The sequence below is a fragment of the Apodemus sylvaticus genome, chromosome X (genome assembly GCF_947179515.1).
Source record: "Apodemus sylvaticus chromosome X, mApoSyl1.1, whole genome shotgun sequence".
Taxonomy (NCBI): domain Eukaryota; kingdom Metazoa; phylum Chordata; class Mammalia; order Rodentia; family Muridae; genus Apodemus; species Apodemus sylvaticus.
In genome coordinates, this window is record NC_067495.1 from 47,968,974 (window position 1) to 47,992,983 (window position 24,010).

At 32.4% G+C, this 24,010-nt stretch overlaps 1 protein-coding gene across 1 annotated transcript in view; it reads right to left on the bottom strand.

The window, feature by feature from the left end:
- Il1rapl1 (interleukin 1 receptor accessory protein like 1) overlaps positions 1–24,010 on the bottom strand; it is a 671,291-nt gene that overhangs the window by 528,048 nt on the left and 119,233 nt on the right. The window contains exons 3-4 of the mRNA XM_052170237.1: positions 16,044–16,230; positions 11,889–12,042 (exon numbers count right to left, since the gene is read on the bottom strand). Of these exons, the coding sequence (XP_052026197.1) occupies positions 11,889–12,042; positions 16,044–16,230 (341 nt within the window). The remainder of the gene's footprint in view (positions 1–11,888; positions 12,043–16,043; positions 16,231–24,010) is intronic.

Here is a 24,010-nt window from a genome sequence, read left to right on the forward strand (position 1 = left end):
TCTAGTGCAGAAGGGTTAAAGCCTAGAAGGACTCATTCTTAGACAAAGAGCTACAGGTAACTGAGCAACGATAGTGGATGGAAGAAATAGTCTTCACCCCTGTGTGTGTGTGTGTGTGTGTGTACTAAAAAGCACAATTGGTTATCTAATATCAAATTATCGGCCTTAACATCATCCATACAAATAACATTATATAGACTTAACAAGTTATGTTTACATATTTAGGAATATATGTGCATGCGTAACAGTAAAAAATAATAAGAGACCATGAATTTGAGAGAGACAGAGAGAGCTGGAGGGAGGGTTGGAGGGAAGACAAAGATGAAGAAAATGAATTAATCATAATGTCAAAAAACTATTTTAAAAACTAATGAGACAAATATGTAGGGCACATGATAGAGCAGATCCTGGGGATTTAACTCTGATTGTCAGTCAGAGAGGCAACCACTTATAAATGCGTAGCCTACTCAGTGATAGTAATAAAATTAGTAACAGGTGTGAATTGAAGTGGATTTATAATTCTCTAAGAAAACAAACTGTGGTATGTACATAGATTTATCATTATATTAAAATTAATTAATTTAGCAAATTTGTACAAAATGTATTTGACTCATTAACATATATTGACATTTTATGCTGTCAAGTTTTATAGGGTCACCACAGAATAAACTACTAATTATGTTGGAGCATTGAAGTAACCACTTTTGTTGACAATATTCAGGTTTAAGCATCACAAATATGCTGCAGTCTTTTAATCTTTTGAGATTTGGCATTCTATTATGCTTCTTTTTCATCTTTAAAGCTTTACTTTTAGATGCATAATCACCTATACTCATCAGAAATGTATTGTCCCAGAGTGTATTTTCAATTTCTGATTTAATGAGACTGAGAAAATTCAACATATTGGTGGGATGTTTCCTTTAACTTGTCCTGTGAAACCTTCCACACCAGTTTCTGAATTAGGTGCAATGTTGCGCTCAAAGCTAGCTTTGTTGGTGTGAAAACTAAAAGCACTTAAAAGAAACTGCTGACATAAAAGCATGAGCTTCAAAGCATTATAGAATAATCATCGCATGTCAAATTGGAGAGCTGACATGAAGTGGTGGAAAAGAGAGTCATATAAAACAACTTTGAAATGAAAATTACAATTTTAAGAATATACATTTTCAAATTGATTATATAGTGAAAAGTATCAGAACTAACATTCATAGTTTCTACTTATTTTAAGCATAAAATTTAATGATATGAAGTCTATTTACAGTAACTATCAGTACATCCATTTCTAGATATTTTAAAAATTATTCATCCTAAATTGAGACACTTATACACATTAAACAATAACTCCCCATTACTGTATCTCATAAGCACTGTAACCTCTATTCTACTTCTTGTCTCTGATTTTCCTTAAATATGATCACATGTAAATAGATCTTTGATTTATAGAGTAGGTAATAGAATCATAGCCTATTGAATTTTACAATGTAGTACTGGAAGTAAAGAAGTGATATTGACAAGCCAATAAAATATAGATTCCTACTGAGAGATGAAGAGCTATAGATAATTGATGGCTTCTGAGGGACAGAGACTGTGTCTTCTCCAAATCCAAGTGTTCATCCTTAAACACATATCCAAGTGAGAAACACTAAATGATCTCAGAATGTGTCAGAGTAAAAGGTCATGAGTTTGAGAGGGAATGGAGGTCATTTGTATATAAACATGCATAGATATATGTATTTTTAACCCATGAAGTGTAGAAATGCATACATTCATCATTTACCCTTTTTATACACACTGAACTTCACTTTTTAATTAACTGCCTAAAATAATGATATATAGAAGATACTTCACACACATAAAGTTGTATGCATTAACCAATGACATATAAAAGGCGTATTCATACGTTACTACTCCTTGTGCATTAGTTATTCCCAAATGGGACAGAGGACATTATGAGAGCAAGGGCATCTAAATCAACTAAACAAGGCACATATGAGCTGACAGAATGAAGCATCAAGCACAGGGCCTACGTGGGTCTGACCCAGGTCTACCCCATATATATTATAGCTATTAGATTAGTATTTTTGTAAAACTCTTGACACAGTGGAAACATGAACACCTCTGACTCTTGTACCTGCTCTTGGTACTCTTTTTCTCCTGGTGGGTTACACTGTCCAACTTTGATATGATGGCTTTGTTTTATCTTATCTTTTATTTTATTTTATTTTGTTATGTTTTTTTGTTATCTCTTAGAAGCCTGTTCTATTCCAATAAGAGGCAGAAAGTAAGTGGATTTAGATGACAGATGAAGTGGGGAGGAACTGGGAGATATAGAGGGAGGGGAAAGTGTATACAGATTATGTTGTATGGGGGAAAGTTTATTATCCATTGCTAATGAAAGGAAACACAAAACAAAAATAAATAAAAACAAAGTCAAGAAAAATATTAGAAAAATTGAAATTTGCTTATATTATGTACATAAGGTATGCATTTAAGGTCATAAATTAATTTTGTGATTCAACTCGGAGCACATCCCATAGTTTATTATATTCAAACAGATATTCCAAATTAAAAAAATATGAAATTTTATATACTTTTGTTCTCTCTTATTTTGTGGTTGCTTTGTAATATGCTATACTTAATAAACATAACAAAAATGATTTAAACATTTACTTAAAAATCAAAATCCTAAAGAGATATTCCTTGTATCTCGATATCAGTTACACTTTGTAACACATCACAATTCAATCCAGTCACATTTCCAAACCCAATTGAAAGAAGTGATTTTGAGCAGATTTATATCTTATATGTGTTTATCTCCAAATCTGTGTTTGTTGCCATAAGCTTGGTACCATCAGAAATTATGGCAAGTATGTAACAGAACAGAATTCACTATGAATAATGACAATTTATTTAAATTCTAAATACATGTCTAAAATTAGACTAACAGGTTTCCTCTCTGGAGAATATAGATGGTATCACATGTAAATCACTTTATATGGTGGCCATCATATACAATATTTAAAGTGGGTTTATTTATTTATTTATTTATTTATTTATTTATTTATATTTTGGTTTTACTGTTCTTGTTTCACTGTTGATTTTGCTCTAGGAATTAAACTTCAAATCAAGGTTAGTCAATTTGTTTAACTCACAGTTTATTTCAAAAAGTTTATCTACCTTTTAAGTACAAAATTTGAGAGTATCTTAATGAAATTTGAACACAGTTCTTCTAACTAACCCAGGCTGGCATTGAATTTGTGATGCCCTTGTTTTGGGTCCTTGAATGTCGGCATTACAAAGCATATGCTATAAATGAGAAATAAACATCCAGATATGGTAGATTTTTTTACATATAAAAATAATGACAGCTATCAGTATACTTTACCAAAACAACATGCATATTTGTTTTCAAAATTATTTATTCTGGTAGGTTAGCAAACATGCTAAGATATGTTTTAAAGAAAATCACTTACTATAATTTTAATCAATTAATGGGGGTTACAAGTCAATAAAACATAGTTGATTTGTTGAAGTATTCAACAAAAACAATTTTTTCTTTCAGGAAAGATAAAATATACTACTTTGAGAAAAAGAGACAAAGAAAGGGGAAAAAATCCTTTACCCGCAAGCTAGACCCAGAAATATACCATTTAATTACATCAGTGGCAGAAGAATTAAAAGTCTCAGTACAATGTGTTTCAGTTGAACCTAAATTATAAATCTTTCATTGCATTCAGCAGAGCTAATATGAAAACTACAATGTCTTACTATTAATTATCCAGAAGAGTAAATCATAGATTGAAGTTCATGGAATTAAATTTTATTCCTACATTTGTCACCGTGATGCTTTGTGACCTTGATAAAGCCACTTAACCTTTCTTTGCCTCAGCTTTCTCATCCATAAAAAGAGGAGGAAGATGAACCTTTTGAAAGCACATATTTAGCTCTTGGTTGATTGGAAAGTCATTTAAATATATTGTTACATTAACTCTGTTAAAATGTTGTACCAAATATAAAACTGTTACTGAAATGATAATTCTTTTACCACATTCCTCATTTTTTCTTTTGTTTTGTTTTGTTTTCCAGTAAGGTTTTCCTTTCTTATCTTCTGACTAATATTCTTAAGTCTAATATTTAGTTAGGAATTTGTTTTCAAGATAGAATATTTTCCTAATCTATTCTCTTATTATTTTTTGAGACCTAAAGATGACTTGTCTTTAACTAGTTGGAAGGTTTATAATACATAGATGTCACTCATTTTGTTTAACATCTTCCCTTATAAAATCATTAAAAATGTTTTGGCAAGAAATATGAATAAAAATAAAGTTATGTGAGGCTATAGTGAGATGGCCAAGAACACTAATTACTATTTGAGAAGAGACGCAATTAAGGTTCCCAGCACTGAATCAATGACTCACAACCACCTGTAACTCTGGTTGCAGGACATCCAGTGCCCTTTTTTGGCCTGTTTTGGCACTGGGAACCCACAGACATACTTGCAGGTAAAATATCAGGCAAATACAAATAATTTATTTGAAACAATGAAGTCTTGCCATATCAACATTTCTGAAAGAACATTATATGGCCCATTCTTATTTTTATTTTGACCAAACAAATAAAATAAATGTATCTTGTCCATGCTCTGAACAAGTAAACAATTTCCCTTTTAAAAATTCTACAACAGGGAGAAAAGAGACCAAGAGAGACAGAGACAGAATCACAGAGAGTGGCATACACAGATTTGTGAGCCAACTCTGGAGCAGCAATTTACTGAATTGCCACTGCTAATCTTGCTTCAGTTACACCTCCCTACTTTTTCTCTATGACCTCCCAATACCAACACTTCTCAGTTCCTCAAGAAACTGGCAGACAATACCAGATCTGAAGATATGCAGTGTGAATTTTGAAATTATGGTCCTATATTTGACACATGTTTTCCATGTGATGTGTATTCCTGTTGTCCAAGTAGATTTGATTATGTTAAATTTGAGGATGGCTGTGATACCAAAAATATTTCACAGAATTTGGATGGAAAATTGATTTTATCATTGAATCAAAACACAGTTCACACTCCAAACTTGGAAGACACCAAAAGAAATGAAAACAAGGAAGGGGTGTGCACAGCTCTTCAATATATGAGGCAGTTATAAAAACCAAAGATACAAAAGGAGATCACAAAATGGTCTTCTGATCAAACATAAAACTTATCATGAGAAACAATACACTAACTGGAATATCATGGTGCAACAGAAGCCAATCTGACAATGATAGGCCAAACTGCAGCTGGAAACCCTGTATAGCACTCATTGCTATGCTTCAAGAAAGACCTGAACATGGAATAAGAATGAAAGAAAGCCAAAATGAGTGTGGATGTGATGCTGAGGGTTTTGATTCTGTTTTGAAACAATAGAATTATGAGAAAATACATGGAATAATTGAGGTCTTTTTCAAATTTGAGAGTATTTTAGTAAAAATAAGAAGAAATTCAACTTGTTATTTGTGGAAACTGGTCTCCAATAGGAACCAGATTCAAGTTTGTGTTGAATCATGGGTACCAGATCCATTATAAGTTATGGGAAATTAGAATGTCTGAATGTCAAGGAAGAAGGCCAGAGTCTTTACCTATGCCTCTCTTGGTATGTAGAAAACTGACTATAAAGGAAAAAGTGTGGTCCAATATTAAACTTTTCTGACTCATCTCTTAAGAGTCAGTGGCACTCAAGCTATTGCTGGCAGGTATTCTCTTTGTTTTTTCTGATATGGTTTGCATCTTTAACTACTCCTTCCTAGAAAACTTCAGTTATACTCAGCATTCAACTTAGAGGACCCATCACTTCTCACCCTTTTTCTGGTTGGTATGCTCAACAGTTAATTATTGAATACTTTACACTTGGCAGAAAACATTATATTGGATAATTGGAGAGAAGAAGTTACTTTTTTCAGTAAATTTCTACTGCATATTTACAATATGGCCTCATTGTCTTTCTTTGTACTCTGACCATGTTTTATAATTGTAAAGCCCAATATAGTACCAAATATAAATAAAATTACCTAGGTTTTGATTTATCATTTCAATAAATAGAGGAAAGTTCTATAATATTTGTTCTAAGTGACTACATAGCATACTACAGTAATTTGAAACTCTTAACTCTGCGTAAGTCAAATGCAAATAGAAACGAATTTCCAAAACATTAAGTTTTAATGCCTTAAAGCAGACTATTGGTGGTATAATTAGAATATTTTGGAGAGTATTTTAGTAAAAATAAGAAATTCAACTTGTTAATGGTATGCACTCACTAATAAGTGGATATTAACCTAGAAAACTGGAATACCCAAGACACAATCCACACATCAAATGAGGTACAAAAAGAACGGAGGAGTGGCCCCTGGTTCTGGAAAGACTCAGTGTAGCAGTATAGGGCAAAACCAGAATAGGGAAGTGGGAAGGGGTGGGTGGGAGAACACGGGGATGGAAGGGGGCTTATGTGACTTTCGGGGAGTTGGGGGGCCTGAAAAGAGGAAATCATTTGAAATGTAAATAAAAATATATCAAATAAAAAAAAAAGAAAATGTGAAAGCTGACCTGTGAGGTCAAGGCAGCTAGGAAATGGAGCCCGTTTATTTCTGTTAGATATTTTCTTTAAAAAAAAAAAAAAAAAAAAAAAAAAAGAATATTTTCGAGAAGACAACAACCTTCCCAGTGAAATTAGTATGCTCTTACTATTGAAAAATATTTACCAACCAAGACTTTAAAGTGGTTTACATGAACATTTTATAGGAAGGCAGCAGAGTAGAGAACCAACAGAAGGTGTGCTGACTCTTAGTCTCTCTTTGTACAGAAAAGAGTAAACCCTCAAATGAAGACTAGGGACAAAAAAATGTCTCCTCAATACCAGTTACACACACACACACACACACACACACACACACACACTATTTTAAGCTTCTTATAACTTAATTCTCTTTTGTAGGATGTAGACATACATTGAAGGAGATGTTTCAGACAAACTCCTTCAGATCTAAAATTTCAATGCAGCAATGAATCTATCATGAAAACAAAACAAGACAACATGCTCCTCAAATTAGTAGCCCAAGAGTAATGAAGCACAATGTGAAAGACCTAGAATATCTTTTAGAAAAAGAATTCAAAGAATAATAGTATAAACAACTCAAAGAGGATATGAATGTACTACAAAAGAACAAAAGAAAAGATCTTAATGACATATAGAAAAATCTATCCATAACAGTTTAATTAAGATGCAGAATTGCCAAAGAAAAGCCAAACTAATGATAGTGAATATGAAAAATAAATAAGCCAAAATAAAAACTTCAGTGGTCATTCCATCAATAAACTAGATCATATTTGGTAAAAAGCAGAACTAGATGACAAAGTAGAGAAATGTTATCATTCAGTAAAAGTTGACAATTTTAAAAAGTAGAATAAAATAAAAGGTTTTGGATATTTTGAAGAGACTTAACTTTCAAATTATGGGTATAGAGGAAAAAGAAGACTGTATAGCAAAAGTATATAGAACCTTTTCAGGTATATAGAAAAAAATTACCAAGGTTGCTAATACATGTCTGAGATCTATAGAATACCAAAAAGACAGGGGCACAAAGGAAACTTCCCATGACATGTTGTAGGTAAAACATTAAAAGATACAAGAACCCAGGTATCCCTCAACATAAGAGTGGATGCAAAAAATGTGGTATATCTACACAATGGAGTACTATTCAGCCATTAGAAACAATGAATTCATGAAATTCTTAGGCAAATGGATGGAGTTAGAGAACATCATACTAAGTGAGGTAACCCAGACTCAAAAGGTGAATCATGGTATGCACTCACTAATAAGTGGATATTAACCTAGAAAACTGGAATACCCAAAACATAATCCACACATCAAATGAGGTACAAGAAGAAAGGAAGAGTGGCCCCTTGTTCTGGAAAGACTCAGTGAAGCAGTATTCGGCAAAACCAGAACGGGGAAGTGGGAAAGGGTGGGTGGGAGGACAGGGGGAGAGAAGGGGGCTTGCAGGAATTTCTGGGAGTGGGGGGGCTAGGAAAGGGGAAATCATTTGAAATGTAAATAAAAAATATATCGAATAAAAAAATGTGGTAAACAAAAACATTAAAAGATACAAAAAAATCCTATAAATGAAATAAGTCATTCACTTATAAAGCAGGTCAGTTAGAACCACAAATGATTATTTAACAACAACAACGACAAAATAAATCCAGCTTAGAAAGATGGACCAGTTGTTTGGAAATACCACAGCTGCTAATCAAACTATTATGCCCAGCAAAAGTATTGGATTAAAAAATGTTCTGCTTTTGTGATTAAATACTATGACAAAAAAACAACATAAGGAATAAAGAATTTATATTTGGTTATGGTTGTAGAGGAACAGGGTGGTGGGGAATGCATATGAATTTCAGAAGCTATACCCACAAGGTTTTATGAACATAATGTCAAACTGTGACCTTAATATGGATAACAAAAGTAGACAGGCTAATGACAATGGTAAAAAGAACAGGTGGCCACAACCCTATTAAAAATAAAAAAAAAAAAAAAAAAAAAAAACTATAGGCAGCTAAGGAAGTCTGAGAGTAAGAGAAATGGTCTTCTCCCAAGGAAGAGCACTAAAATTAGTTATCAATTAACAAATGCTTAGCCCTCCAAAACCAAAACATACATTAACCATTGTGTACAGACTGAGGAGGTTTTATTTATATACTTAATGAATACATATAAATAAATATTATGATTGTTAAAAACAATTTTAAACAAGAGGCCTCAAATTTGAAATTGAGGAAGGATGAATATATAGATGGGCTTAGAGGGGAGTAAAGGAAAGGGGGAAACAAAATAATTTTAAATGAGGCATGGACTTCTCAAAAGAAATACAAATGACTGAGAAATATGAACAAGTTAGTCATCAGGGAAATGCAAATTGAAAGTACATAGAGATGCTAGCTTACCCCGGTCAGCATGTGTGTGTGTGTGTGTGTGTGTGTGTGTGTGTGTGTGTGTGTGAGAGAGAGAGAGAGAGAGAGAAAGAGAGAGAGAGAGAGAGAGAGAGAGAGAGAGAGAGAGAAAGAAAGAAAGAAAGAATTCTGGCTTCAACATGAGAAGAGTGGTATATCTAAGTAGTAATAAGTATGAACATTGATAAAAACAACACAGAACAAAGCAAATACTGTAGCAAAATTATAACATTACCCACATCTCCAACTCCTGGGTCAGTGACCAAGGGAAATAAAGCCATCATATAAAAGAAATACCTGCATATATTCAAGTTTGATATGGCATTTTAAAATTTTCTTCTCTCACTCAATAAACTGAAAACCGTTTCTTCTCTCTCTACTCCTCCCTGCCCTGTACCTCCTATCTCCTTCAGATTCATTGTTCCTCCATCTCACTTCAGAAAGGAGCATGCCTTCCAGGAATATCAACCAAACCTGGCACAACAAAGTTGCAATATGACTTGACACCTCCCCTTATATTTAAGGCTAAAATATGTGACACATTGTGAAGAAAGGAGTCCCAAAAGGAGCCAAAAGAGTCAGAAAGTCCCTGCACCCACTTTAGGGTTCCCAGAACAACACAAAGCTACACAACCATAACATAGTCAGTAGACCTAGCATAGTTCCATGCAGGCTCATAAGCTCAGTCCACAAGGCTCCATATCTTGTACATATCAAGAGATAAGTACATAAACATGTATGGATGAGATAAACTCATAATGGATTGTTAATTAGCCACAAAGAAGAATGAAATCTTGTCATTTGCAGGAAAATGAATTGAAGTGGAAATCATCTCATTAAGAAAGATAAATCATAGGTAGTACGGCACACTTTCTTTCCCATGAAGAACCTATCTGAAAGTATGAGACAGACTATTAAAAGATGAGAAGGGATAACAAAAAGATTTGCATAGAAGGAAGTTTGTTCATGATGAATGCATAATGCAAGCATGCATATAAATATCACAGTGAAACCTATTTATTTACATAATTCATTTGTGTCAATAATTGTAATAAATAACTAACTTCTTGGATATAAAAACTTAAATATTCTTTATTTCAATCTGAAGAAAATGAGAAGTTTTGTATAAATTAAGAAAGAACAGAAAATTAAAAACCAATTTAACAGTAAAAAGTTCTACACTTAGGTTTACCAAATGTATTTATATAAGTTTCTTAATAGTTAAGACACAGTGTTTACTTTCATGCTACCTCCTATGAATAATACTTCTAATTCACAATGTTTTGAGAGAAATAAAAAATATGTTTTCCATGGATAAATTTTCCTTTCTTAAGAATTAAGACAAGAAATGAATATGAATTTTATTCAGAATATAACACTTTCACTCATAGCTTTAAGTCATTTTTTCTAAATATCTAATGTTTAGAAAAGCTACTTCAGCATACTTTGTAAAATAAAAGTGAACTTTGTAAGAAAAAATTCAATATTTACTGTATACACTGGCATATTTTTCATTGGACTGTTGAAAAGAATTGAAATAAAAGTGATAAAGTGCTCCTCTGAATTTTTCTGTACACTGATCTATGACACACAGCCAAACTGCATACCAAATGAATGCAAATCACACACATACTTATGATAGGTATATAATACACACCAGAGACTCAATGGGTGTTCACTATTCAAGTCTATCATAAATTTCAAGTATCAGTTGTTTACTGTATCTAATATTTATCAAAGACATTACCAGAGCAGCTTATGGAATGGGTTTTTCCCTTGTTAGAATAATTGCTATTCAGCAAATGAGTCTTGTGAAACAATGTACTGTTGAGTCAAATTGTATCATACTTCAAGATTTAAAAGCAATAGATTTCTAAATGACACATACACCTATCAAAGATATATTAGTTTGGAATAGAAAACTCTTTTACAAGCATTAGTAAAGACATTAAAATAAGTAGTTAATAAGCTGTTCTGTAAATGTTTGACAAATATGACCCCAACAAGTCATCAAGAATCTCTTTCAAAAAATATGCAAATATCTATAATGTCCCATTTTAATTTTGGTCTGGGTTTTCTTCTCCCTTCCATGAGGAACTTTTTACAAAAGTTATTATTGTTGTATATGAAAAAAAGATCATGAATACAATTCTTTGCATAACTAAATTGCTGAACATTTAGATCTTCTCATTGCAAATTTATTGGATACATATTACCTTAATTCACATGACACTTGCAAATCCCTAGTGAGAAAAATTTCATCATTATCAATTTGTAAATGAGTAATTTAGCATTCTGGAGCTTACAATAATACAACTATGTTTTTTAGATTGGTGAATTGTGCATTGTTTTTAATCAGCACTACTTTGATACTATTTTGGTTACGTACTACAATAACAAGATATGCGGATTCTTTGATTTCTAAAACAAACCATCACATTTTAAAAGCAGTTTTGTCAGCAATTACATTATTTTAACCATATGAGATCATATGTGTCATCTATGTAATAAGTCAATAGTTTTGTCTAGTATGTAGCATGACAGAAATACAGGGGTAGATTTTATGTATTCTATTTTGTCTCTCTAGAAAATGTTACTAAAATGACTCCACTACAAAGTAAAAGGATAATCTTCAAAAATTGTAAACTCATTATTTCAAGTACTTTCAAAAGATAACATTTGTATAATTCCCTAAACATATTCTATTTAACCTTCCAAATGCATTTCAGCACAAGATTTTAAAACAAGGAAGAATAAATTTCACCTATAGGAATCCACTTAGCATTTATTTAAGTGCTTCTTTCATCACTGAGGTTGAAAAATATCAATACACAGCCCTGAGGCCTACTCAAAAGGCAGTTTCTTTACTTACAAAAGAAATACTGAAGACTGTGATTACCTGTAACAGTTAACTCAGTGGTTCTTCTCACAACAAAGCCTCCATATTTTAATTCACAGGTATAGTTTCCAATGTCATCTTCTTTGACTTCTTTTATAAGCAAGGTATCTCTTTTGAACACAATACTTGGTCTCCATGCTTTCGTTCTACATTCCTACACAGACAACATCAAATTGGGTAATACACAAGGTAAGTAAAATATAAAATTATTTTAAATCAATAAAGCAATAATGTTGGCTTCATTTCTAAAAACAAAACAAAACCAAAAACAGCCAAACCAAGCCAAACTAAAAATCAAAACAGCAACAACAAAAAGGTCTTCTGTAGTCCAAGCTCATCTTGAACTTGCTATGTAACTTAGAATTGATGTCGTGATTGGCCTGCCTCGTGGTGGAATTATAGGTACATACAATGATTTCTGAAGCATAACAATTTTTTAAGCGTTAAGTTTTATAAGAGCTAAAATTTGGATTTCATACTAAATTATTTTATTTTTTTTTAAATCTGCAACTCAGGATCATCTTCTTAAGATTAGTTTTATGCTCACAATGGTGCTCCCTCTGTAGTAGACACATAGTTGTTTGCTAGATTCAGTATCATCATATACCTGTTAATCATACTCAACATATAACTTAAATGCTGCTGACCCCTGGGGAATGCAGGAAAAAGCTGAGGAGGAGGGTGACCCTGTAGGAGGACCAGCAGTCTCAAATTACAAGGAACCCTGAGATATCTCAGATACTGGACCACCAATCAGGGAGCATACACTAGCTGATACAAGACCCCCAACACATACACAGCATAGGTCTGCCAGGTCTGGGTATAGTCATAGAAGATGCACCTAACCATCAAGAGACTGGAGGCTCCAGGGAATTTAGAGGTTGGGTCGGTTGTGGGTAGGGAGGAACATACTCATGGAGACAGGGTGAGGTATGGGATGCGGAATAGTCAGAGGGTGGACCTGAAAGGGAATAAAGCATGAAGTTTAAAATAAATAAATAAATAAATAAATAAATAAATAAATAAATAAATAAAACTAAAAATTAAATGCAAATAATTAATAGATTATTGTGAAATTGACTATATTGGTATCCATAGTATAAAATTTAAAATGTATTATTAAATAAATAGTGGGAAATAGATTTTTTTGAGACAGGGTTTCTCTGTATAGCCCTGGCTGTCCTGGAACTCACTCTGTAGACCAGGCTGGCCTTGAACTCAGAAATCTGCCTGCCTCTGCCTCTCTGAATACTGGGATTACAGGCATGTACCACCATCACCCTGCTGGGAAATAGTTTTATAAGCTAAACATTTCTGCTTCAATAATCTATGAAAATATAATTGCACTTATAAAAACTAAACTACATATTCTGTGCATTGTATAATCCATTGGAGAAACAGTTAACATTTACATACAAGGTCTTTTTTTTTATTTTCTATGAACACACAAGGAATTCGTTTTTATTATGGTGTTTGTCTAAACACGGTTTGCTTTTATTGTTTCTTTTGTGTACTCTTCATGTCCATCTCTTCTCTTCTCCCTGTGCCCTTGCATGGTCAATAATCTCTTTTTTCATATCATCAGCATTCATTTACCTTGACTTCCTTGGTTAGCTTTAACAGCATCTCTTCCCTCTTGTCCTCTTCTATTTAGTTTGACAATCTATGCTAAATCTTTCAACCTCTGATTTACATGTATACAAAACAGAATCTGCATAAGTAATATTGTGATTTTTTTTCTTTTTGAGGCTGGGCAACATCATTTAATATAATACTTTTCAGATCTATTTTCTTGAAGTTATTTTTTCTTTATAGTTGAACAAAAGTCTATTGTGTACATATAACACATTTTCTTTTCCATTTATCTGTTGATAGTATCTATGCTTAATACTTTTCCTTACTGTTGTGAAAATGCACCAATAGGAATGGATACATATATATCTCTCTGCTAGGATATAGGATTCATTGGGTTTATCCCAAGAGTGGTGCAGTTCTGTCATATGGCAATTTTATTTTGAACATTTTGAAAAATACCTATAAAGATTTGGATAAGAACTATATAATCATTGGTAGTGATGAGGGCTCTTCATTTTCCACATCCCATAAATATCCATTTTCATTATTAATAGGCATACCAAATTAAGATCATTTTATTGTAATGTTATTGGCTCAAGAGATTTCTGTTTTTGCCAAATCAAAAATCCCTACTCTCAGACTAGTATTTAAAGTAATGGACAAAATTGCTTTGACATTTTTGAAACCATAGACAGGTAATTTTATTTATTGGCAAGTCAAAATATTAAAACTCATAATCTAAGTGGGTCAATGCCTCTGTGTAATTATGTCTAGAGGATAATTTTCAGTTATTTCATACCAAAGCATACCTATTATTTCTTTATATTAGTTATAGAAACAGTCATAATTTCACTAACTGTGCATTAAAGTTTATATTTTACAATTAGTTTCTTAATGTCTACTATATGGCATAAAGTTAAATCTTGACAAAAGACAGCAATTGAAAAGGTTATACATCTGTACCTCCCACTTCTATTATGATGCTTTTTATAGCTTATATGACTATCACAATGTGAAAATATCTCTGAATGAACAATATTAAACCATCAAAATTTAATTGAGATTGAATTAATTTTAAGTGAACGGTAAATATATATGTATGTTTGCTCTCATATATCAGATAAATAGGAGATTCACTACAAATTGTAAGAAAATTATATATATCAAAAGCAACTTGTTAGTGAAGCACAAAGCTTCAAGTCTAGAATGTTCATGAACATTCTAAAGGCCAGAAAATATGTGCCATTAGAAAATGTGAGTCTCATAATATTCAAAAACAGTTGACTGATGATGACATGTAAACTTCAGAATGCATTAAATGAGATGTACTTAGTTATCAAAATTGAAACAACAATACTCATTCCTTCTAGAAGAGAAACCAGCAGAGCTAATAATTTTGTGATTTTTGACATTATCTAGGACAGAAAACCAAAGGAAGAGTTGACAAATATTTCAACACTTCTTTTGATATTCTGAACTTCCATTGCTTGTTATCCAGAGTCAAAGATGTCTTTGGGAAGAATATTGTTAATTGTTAAGAAATATTTTTGAACTTGTTCAGGTTTCTTATTCCATTTTTAATAGTATTTTTAAACATTTCAATAACAATCAATTAGGGTTTGCATTATGATTCTGACAGGTATATACTATGTAATATAAGGCCCATTTTCTAAAATCTCCAACCCACTGGAAAGAAGGATTTTTAACTGTGAACAAGCTTGCTCAATATAAATATTCATAGTTTCTATATTCACTTTTTATCCAAGACCAAAAATATTCTTAGGTGGTACAAAGAAGCTTAAAAACAGAAGTTTTGGAAGATCAATGAATATAAGTAAAGTGACAGCAACAGGGGGACTGGATTTTTCTCCTTTTGAAGAAAATATTACTAATAAAATTATCTGTATTCTCAGGTGTCATTTATTAAAAAATCATATTTGAAAATGATTAGAATATAGGCAATGTCATGACAATTGAATATAGTATTCCATTCAAATTAGGATACAAGTTTATCACAGAAGAAAGTAAGTATTGCTTCTCTTTTGCCTTGGGGTATGCTGGAATGCTAAGCTGAAAAATGTTTGTTCAAAATATTTTAGTTTCCAAAAATAGTTGTTGATATATGACTAAAAATATTAAAATATAAACACAACAGCCTATATGGTAGACCAGCAGTACAAATATTAACTAATATGTTCTTTATCAATGCAGCTGGTTTTTAAAACTATGACACTGAGTTGTAGAGGTGGGTACACAGTTAAAAGCATTGGATGTTGTTCCCAGAAACCAAGGTCCAATTCCTAATACCCACATGACCACTCACATCCACTTATAACTCCAGTCCTAAGGATCTAATTGTCTCTGTGGGTTCTGAATGCACATGGTACATAGACATAAATTTAGGCATGCACTTATATACATAAAATAAAATGTCATAAAAAGCCTATAAGGATGAGCACAACTTGCCATAGTATTCTCACTAAGACATGAATTATTTCTTAATCTTTCATCCAGATTTCTCTAAAAAAAAAAATACACATTAAATTATTTGTAGGCAATAAAATCTTCCAGAGTCCATACCTTGTACCAAAGGATTTCAGGTTCTCTGGTTGGCAATAAAAAGTCTTCTATGTCACGGCATGAAATTTCCTTGCTTTTGCTAAGTTCAGCTTTTTCAAAGTACTTCATCTTGGAATTGTAGCAGAGTCCAGTATCATTTTCTCCCACTGTCAGTGAGATGGAGACTTTCATACAGTATGTGGAGTTCCTGTAACAACGCAGAATTGATATGTGATCTATTAGGAAATGAAAGGAAATGGTGCCAACAGAGTATTTAACATCTTCAGGAAAATAAGGAAAATAAATAAAAGATAAAACATCCATTGTTTAATGCTTTTTTGGGTGTGCCTTGGTTTATTTCATGGGATTTTCTACTGTTTACCAACTAAATAATACTTGGTCTTATAAAACAAATCTTGGACATTATACTCATTTTCCTCAAAAATTGTATCTGGATTAAGTTTAAAAATTATTTAATAGATATATTAAGTTTAAAAATTATTTAATAGATACACTTATATGTAGAACAATGAAAATAATAAAGAAAAATTTAGGACAGCAAAAATGTCAAACATTGGTTTATGTTAAAACAGGCTTGCTAAAGAGGGAGTTAGAAGGGTACAACTGATCTATGAAGTATAAATGAAGAATGTGCCATGTATCTTTTATTGCACTTTTAGACTAGAAATGATGGATGATTGTCAGACAAACCATATTTGGGTAAAAGTACTGAAATGAATCATTGAGTTTACATGTACATATTCATCTGGTTAAAACCTGAATACTGTTGTGTCAAAGGTAAATATTTTATTCATGGATTTTACAGAAATAAGTCTCCGTCTCATGTTTTGTTTTTCTGTTGAATTCTAAATCATGGTTAAAATTTAGAATAATTTAGAGTATAAATCACAATCAAAAATTTTTGAATAATTTGGAACAAGAGAAGACATAAGCTATAATGTTATATTTCTGCTTGGTATTTATATGTCTGGATATTCAATATTATATGATGCTTAGGAGTTAAAATAAAAAAAGCAAATCATTATATTTAAATGTTGGTAAAGAACTGTTTTTTCAGTAAGTATTATTTGAAAAGTCATTTCATATTTCATCATTGATCCTACATTTAACATGACATTTCTTATTATCTGTGTAGTATTAGTTATGATGTTGGATAGAGCATACACATATATTACTAATTCAGTCTTATATTGAATAGCAAAAATATTTACAATAACTAAGACAAACTTTGAATATAGACAATGCTATATACCTATAATACCTACCTCACAAGTTGATTTAAAACATCAATAAGTAAAAACAATGACCTATACAAACACTAGTCTAACATCTTAAAAGATTCAAAGAGTATGTTATGTGCTCAGGAATTTTACTACAATGAAAAAATAAATTTTCTATCTATAGCCTCTCAGAAACCAGGAAGAAAGGTACACATGTAAACAATCTTAAAGCTAAGATAATCTGTAATAGAGGAATCATATAAACTACCAAAATGGTGTTTAATTGGATTGTTTTTAAGAATGAGTGACAATTTGGTGGTCTCATGTTTGGCAATCTCAAATCATACTGTATGTAAAGCCAGGAGTGAATGTAAACCCGATATATCAGAAAGCACTCAATAAATGTTGATTACAGAGCCACCCTGGATTTCATGTACCCTATTTGCAATAGTTAACTTGACAATGGACAAGGACAAAATATGTATATTGGAAAGTTTTGTTCTATTGTAATGGAAATAATAATAAGATAGGAAGGAAAGAAAACTAAATGTAATTCAATAAAATGGAAAAGAACTTCATTCATGTAGGAAAACTTGCAACTTAAAATAGTTTACAGTGCCATAGTAGAGAAAGGTCAAGTTCAAAATGTACTTGAGACATTAAATCAAGAAAATAATACAATAGTAAGGAACCTAATAGAGAGCCACACAAGATGTAGAATTTTTCTTCATTGCGTATATGAAAAGTAGGCCCAGTATTTCAGTATGGAAAATAATAAAACAGAAATAATTATGAAAGAAAATAAATGTATGAAATTTTACCTCAAGTTTTATACCAAAGTGCAAATGTTACCCATTTTGTGGCCTTCTTTGGGGAGTAGCATATATAATATATGATGCTATTCCAATATATTCTCTCCAGATCATTGTAAGATAATTTGGTCAGAAAAACGTAATTATTAAGTACTCACAAGAGGAAATACGGAGAAAATTGTGGAGTAGAGACTGAAGGAAAGACCATCCAGAGACTGCCCCACCTAGGGATGCATCCCATATACAGTCACCAAACCCAGACAGTATCATGGACGCCAACAAGCACTTGCTGACAGGAGCCTGATAGAGCTGTCTCCTGAGAGACTCTGCCAGAGCCTGACAGATACAGAAGCAGATGCTTTCAGCAAACCATTGGACTGATCATGGGGTCCCCAAAGGAGGAATTAGAAGAGAGACTAAAGGAGCTGAAGGGGATTGCAGCCCCATAGAAAGAACAAAAATATCAACCAAACAGACCTCCCCCCCCCAAGAGCTCCCAGGGACTAATCCACCAACCAAAGAGTATACATGGAGGGACCCATGGCACCAGCTCATATGTAGCGTATGTTGAGGATGGACTTGTCGGGCATCAATGGGAGGAGAGGCCCTTGGTCTGTGAAGGCTTGTTGCTCCAGTGTAGGGGAATGCCAGGAAAGGGAAGTTGGAGTAGGTGAGTTGGTAAGCAGAGCAAAGTGGAGGGAGATGTATTTGGAAAGAATATATTGGAATAACATCATATATTATATGGGGGATATATTGGGGGATGGGATAGAGTGTTTTCAAAGGGGGAAATCAGGAAAGGCGATAACATTTGAAATGTAAATAAAGAAAATATTTAATTAAAAATGAAGCAGTGGGAGGGAATGAGATAGTGGGTTTTCTTGGGGTGGGGATTGGGAAAGGTGATAACACTTGAAATGTGAATAAAGAAAATATCCAATAAAAGAAAAAAGTGATCAACTATATTAGCATACATATTTGGAGAAAATACTCAGATTTCATATTAACATACATTTACAGAACACATAGACATTTTGAGAAATGCAGACACTAATGTAGATCCTAAGCTCATCTATATTTCTCCACATTTTGTGATATTATTTTTCCTCAGAGCTGAATAACATTTCATTTTATAAATGCACATATTTTCATTTTCCATTAATTTGCTGATTCGATTTGTTCTGTCCTTCGTGTTTTAGTTTTTCTTTTTGTTTGTTATTGCTTTGCTTTTGATACAGTAACTAAAGTAGCAATACACATAGAGGTACAAATATTTATATTGTAGAATATGGCATTCTCTGGGCAAATGCCAGAGGGTAAAACAGCTGACTTATGTGGCAGTTTTATCTTTAATTTTTGAGGAATGTTCAAATTGATATCTATAATGACTATATTATTTTGTACCTTCACCAGAAGTGAATAAAGGTTCCTCTTTTCTCACATCCTAGTGATCATTTGCTATTGGATTTGTTGATGATAGTCATTCTTATTTGGGTGTTGTGTTTTGTCCAAGTAGTTCTAATTTGCATTTCCTGATGACTAAAGATGTTGAACACTTTTCAAAATAGTTATTGATCATTTCTCTTCTGTTTTTTTTTGATAAAAGCCTATTCATTAGTCTATTTGCTGATTGTTCATTTTATTGCCATGGTATTTTATTTCTGTAATTTTTTGTGAATTCTGGATATTAACCCCTTGTCTAAGATAGTTACTAAAGATTTTCTAGGAGAACAAGGAAAGATAGGTATTAGATGATGAGGAAGGACAGATTGTAGATAAATGACAAATGAGTGGTGAAGAATAAAAAGTCATTTTGTTTAATTTATATCAAACAAATCAATAAAATTGAAAATAATTTCTTTACATATGTGTTTTCTAAATCAGTAGAATTCACAGATAAACTCCTAAAATTTCTCAACAGTATCCTACTTGGAAGTAGGGAATAATTTTGAACTGTGTGTATCAGGAGCTTTCAAATTATTCTAAAATGATTATAACACTGCATAAGTGCAGTACATTTCTACACAAGTAGTACAGGTAAGAGTTCAGAACAAAAAGAGTAGGTGGAAAAATATTTGCATGTATATGACTAGCTGAAGAAGTTTATTAAAAATCATGATTTGCAACATAACACAACTACAATTTCTTTGTAATTCCCTCTATGCATGATAATATATAGTTTGTTGTCTCTCTTTTCCTAACAAGATTACCACTAACATGATTATTAAATGTATTCTCTAACAAAATTAGTAAACATTTAAATTTTATATCATGTTGATTCCTTGCTTCTCTGGGGGTAAATAATACTATTTCCATAATGCTTAGCAATCAGTTTTCATATCATAAAATGCTGTACAAGGAAATCAGAAATTTAATCATGGTTTATAAATAATAAAGTAGATCTATTCATTTTCATTGGTCAGTTTTAAAGTCACAATCTATATTTTGTATAAATTTAAAGGCACATATTATTTTTATATTTTCATTATTGTTGTAGTATATATACATTATATACATATACAAAATCAGTCTGTTTCTCTCTTTCTCTATGTTTCTCTATGTGCATTATTCCTGTGCATATAAGTACAGCATGGGGTGTCTGTGTGTGTGTGTGTGTGTGTGTGTGTTGATCATAGGATAACTTTGTGGAGTTATTTCTATCTTACAACCTTTGCATAGGTTCAAAGAATCAAACACATATTATCAGGCATGTAAAACAGTTGCCTTTATATAGTACAAACATCTTTCTGGATATGACACATAATAATTCTAATCCATCAGAAATATGTGGAAATTGAAGTACTTATTACAGATTTGAAAATAAGTCAACTATATGGAAGATAATTTAATCATAAATTTGACTCTTGGTCTGATTATTAACTGTGAGAATACAAAAATTAAATGAAAAATGAGAAGAATAAGAATGAGAAGTGGAAGGAGAAGGGGAAGGAAGAGGAGGAGAAGAAGAGGAAGAAGAAGAAGAGGAAGAGGAAGAAAGAGAAGGAGGAGGAGGAAGAGGAGGCTGAGGAGGAGGAGGAGGAGGAGGAGGATTAAGAGGAGGAGGAGGAGGAGGAGGAGGAGGAGAAGAGGCAAGGTTGGATTATGCTGTTAATGTCTCAAAATTTATTAAGCCTTAAGTTTACTTTGGTGCTGTAGGTCTAAGCTGAAAACCTTCTGTTTCTTTTTTGTGTCTTGTGCCATAGGTCTTTATAGTGATGCCTGGAGCTATGTATGTGGCCCCTTTCTTACTTCTTATCTTTCTTAAATAACTCTGCTTCTGGCTACTGACCCTAAATGTGAGATTTGTTTGGATTAGTTTTTCTTCTCAGAGGACTCTGAAGGACCTATTGATTTAACTGTGGCTGAAATTGGCCCTTGTTGAAAAGATTAGAACAAAAGCATCCAGCAGCTAAGACCTGAGAGTGCTGGCTTATTGCCTTCTCATTCAGAATTCTATTTTTTCACTTAGCTGGTGAATTGAGCTCATCTGGAAAGTATAAATTTAAAATCATTTCCTTCATTTTTCATGGAAACCAATCAATATAATATTATCATTTTAATTTTTTACTTTATATTCCTGGAATATTATAGTTAATGAAGCTCTAGCACAGAAAATTATAGCCTAGGATTTCTCTGAGTTATTCTTATAAAAAGTCTTTTTAAATCTTATCTCTGTAGAATCTCAGAGTAATGTAGTTTAAAAGAGGGAAGGAAAATATTTCTAGCTCTCTGATAGAAATTCAGGCCTAGTATACTAGGAAGTGCATTACTAATAAATGTTTTCATAAAGTCATATGGGAAAAATCCTTAATATTTACCAATTCATTCCTTTATTTTAGTCATGACAATCACAGTTTATATTTATTGTATTTAAATGTGAGACAATTTTGTTCCTTTAACAGAATTTCCTTTAAAAGGAAATTTCAGTCTCATTTGTAAGCATTCACCATTTTTTTTCTTCTTAACATCTGTAGCAAGCAATCTGTTTCATGCCTCCAAGGATCCTTTTAATCTGGATATATCATAGAATGTTGGCATTTTATATGTGGACTTCTTACTTAACATAATGGCAAAGTTTATCCACATTTCACTATGCATTAGCAAGAATATAGCTTACTGTTTTCCCCCTTCAGAACACTCCAGTTTCTGGTGACACATGGATAACAACATATTACAGGGATTTTTTTTCACTGATAGTGTATTAAATTTAAAGATTCCATAGGTCTACTGATCTCCCTGTAAATGCTTGGTAAACACAGTAGCTAATCTCAACAATTATGTTAAATAAATGTATAAATAAACTATTTGTTAATTGCTACTTAGTACGAATTGTATTTACTTTTTCATTACCTATAAATTTGCCACTAGGATATCTGGCTTCCACATTCATATGGCCTTCTATTTTCTCTTGTATTATATTTCTTTGAAATTGCATACTTCTTGGCAGAAGATATAATTTTCTAGCCCAGCAAAGAGGTAAAATAGAAATATAAAGAGTGACTAGTATTCAATTTTTATAATAATCAACTTATTAACTATTTATCCTGTCTTACAAACATCAGTTTCCCTTCTAGCTTTAGTTGTTTCATGTGAAAGAGCATGGAGAAATGAGGTATGTGTGTCAGTCACAGCTGTGTAACTTGCAAACCATGTTTTGTTTTGCAAGGTTCACATATACATTTTAAAACAGATTATCAGAATATCTTTTATTGTTAATCTTGCAAATGAAGGAGGATATCTCTTGCACAATTGTGAATAAATATCAAGGGATGGAGATACTAAGCTCATGTGTACTTCACAAAATAATTTTACAGTAAAAATTCCAGAACAATCTTCAACAGAATAAAAAATTATATTGACCCTTAAAGAAGAGAGAAACATGTCAGTGTTTGCTAAAGTATTATTCATTCACAAATAGAATTCTCAGAGATATTTGGTCTTTTTAAAATTCTTGCTTTACCACATTTAACTCATTTAGTAATGTTAAGAAAACATCACCCTGAATTCGTGTTATGTTAGGGAGTGTGAAATATTTTATCATTGTCATAATGACACAGAAGTTTTTCATTAGTACTATGCAGGTCAAAGTATTTCTTGAAAATTATCTTGTTTTCACTGACTTTAAATGAAAAATTTAATTGTGAAGATGACAACATTCATCACAAAGGACTTTTATATCACTTTCCCAATCATATATAGACATGAAATAAAATGTATTCCGTTAAAAACATATGGGTCTGCATTTACATATTGTATCTTCTTTTTTTTATTCGATATAATTTATTTACATTTCAAATGATTTCCCCTTTTCTAGCCCCCCACTCCCCGAAAGTCCCTTAAGTCCCCTTCTCTTTCCCTGTCCTCCCACCCACCCCTTCCCACTTCCCTGTTCTGGTTTTGCCAAATACTGTTTCACTGAGTCTCTCCAGAACCAGGGGCCACTCCTCCTTTCTCCTTGTACCTCATTTGATTTGTGGATTATGTTTTGGGTATTCCAGTTTTCTAGGTTAATAACCACTTATTAGTGAGTGCATACCATGATTCACCTTTTGAGTCTGGGTTACCTCACTTAGTATGATGTTCTCTAGCTCCATCCATTTGCCTAAGAATTTCATGAATTCATTGTTTCTAATGGCTGAATAGTACTCCATTGTGTAGATATACCACATTTTTTGTATCCACTCTTCTGTTGAGGGATACCTGGGTTCTTTCCAGCATCTGGCAATTATAAATAGGGCTGCTATGAACATAGTAGAGTATGTATCCTTATTACATGGTGGGGAATCCTCTGGGTATATGCCCAGGAGTGGTATAACAGGATCTTCTGGAAGTGAGGTGCCCAGTTTTCGGAGGAACCGCCAGACTGATTTCCAGAGTGGTTGTACCAATTTGCAGCCCCACCAGCAGTGGAGGAGTGTTCCTCTTTCTCCACACC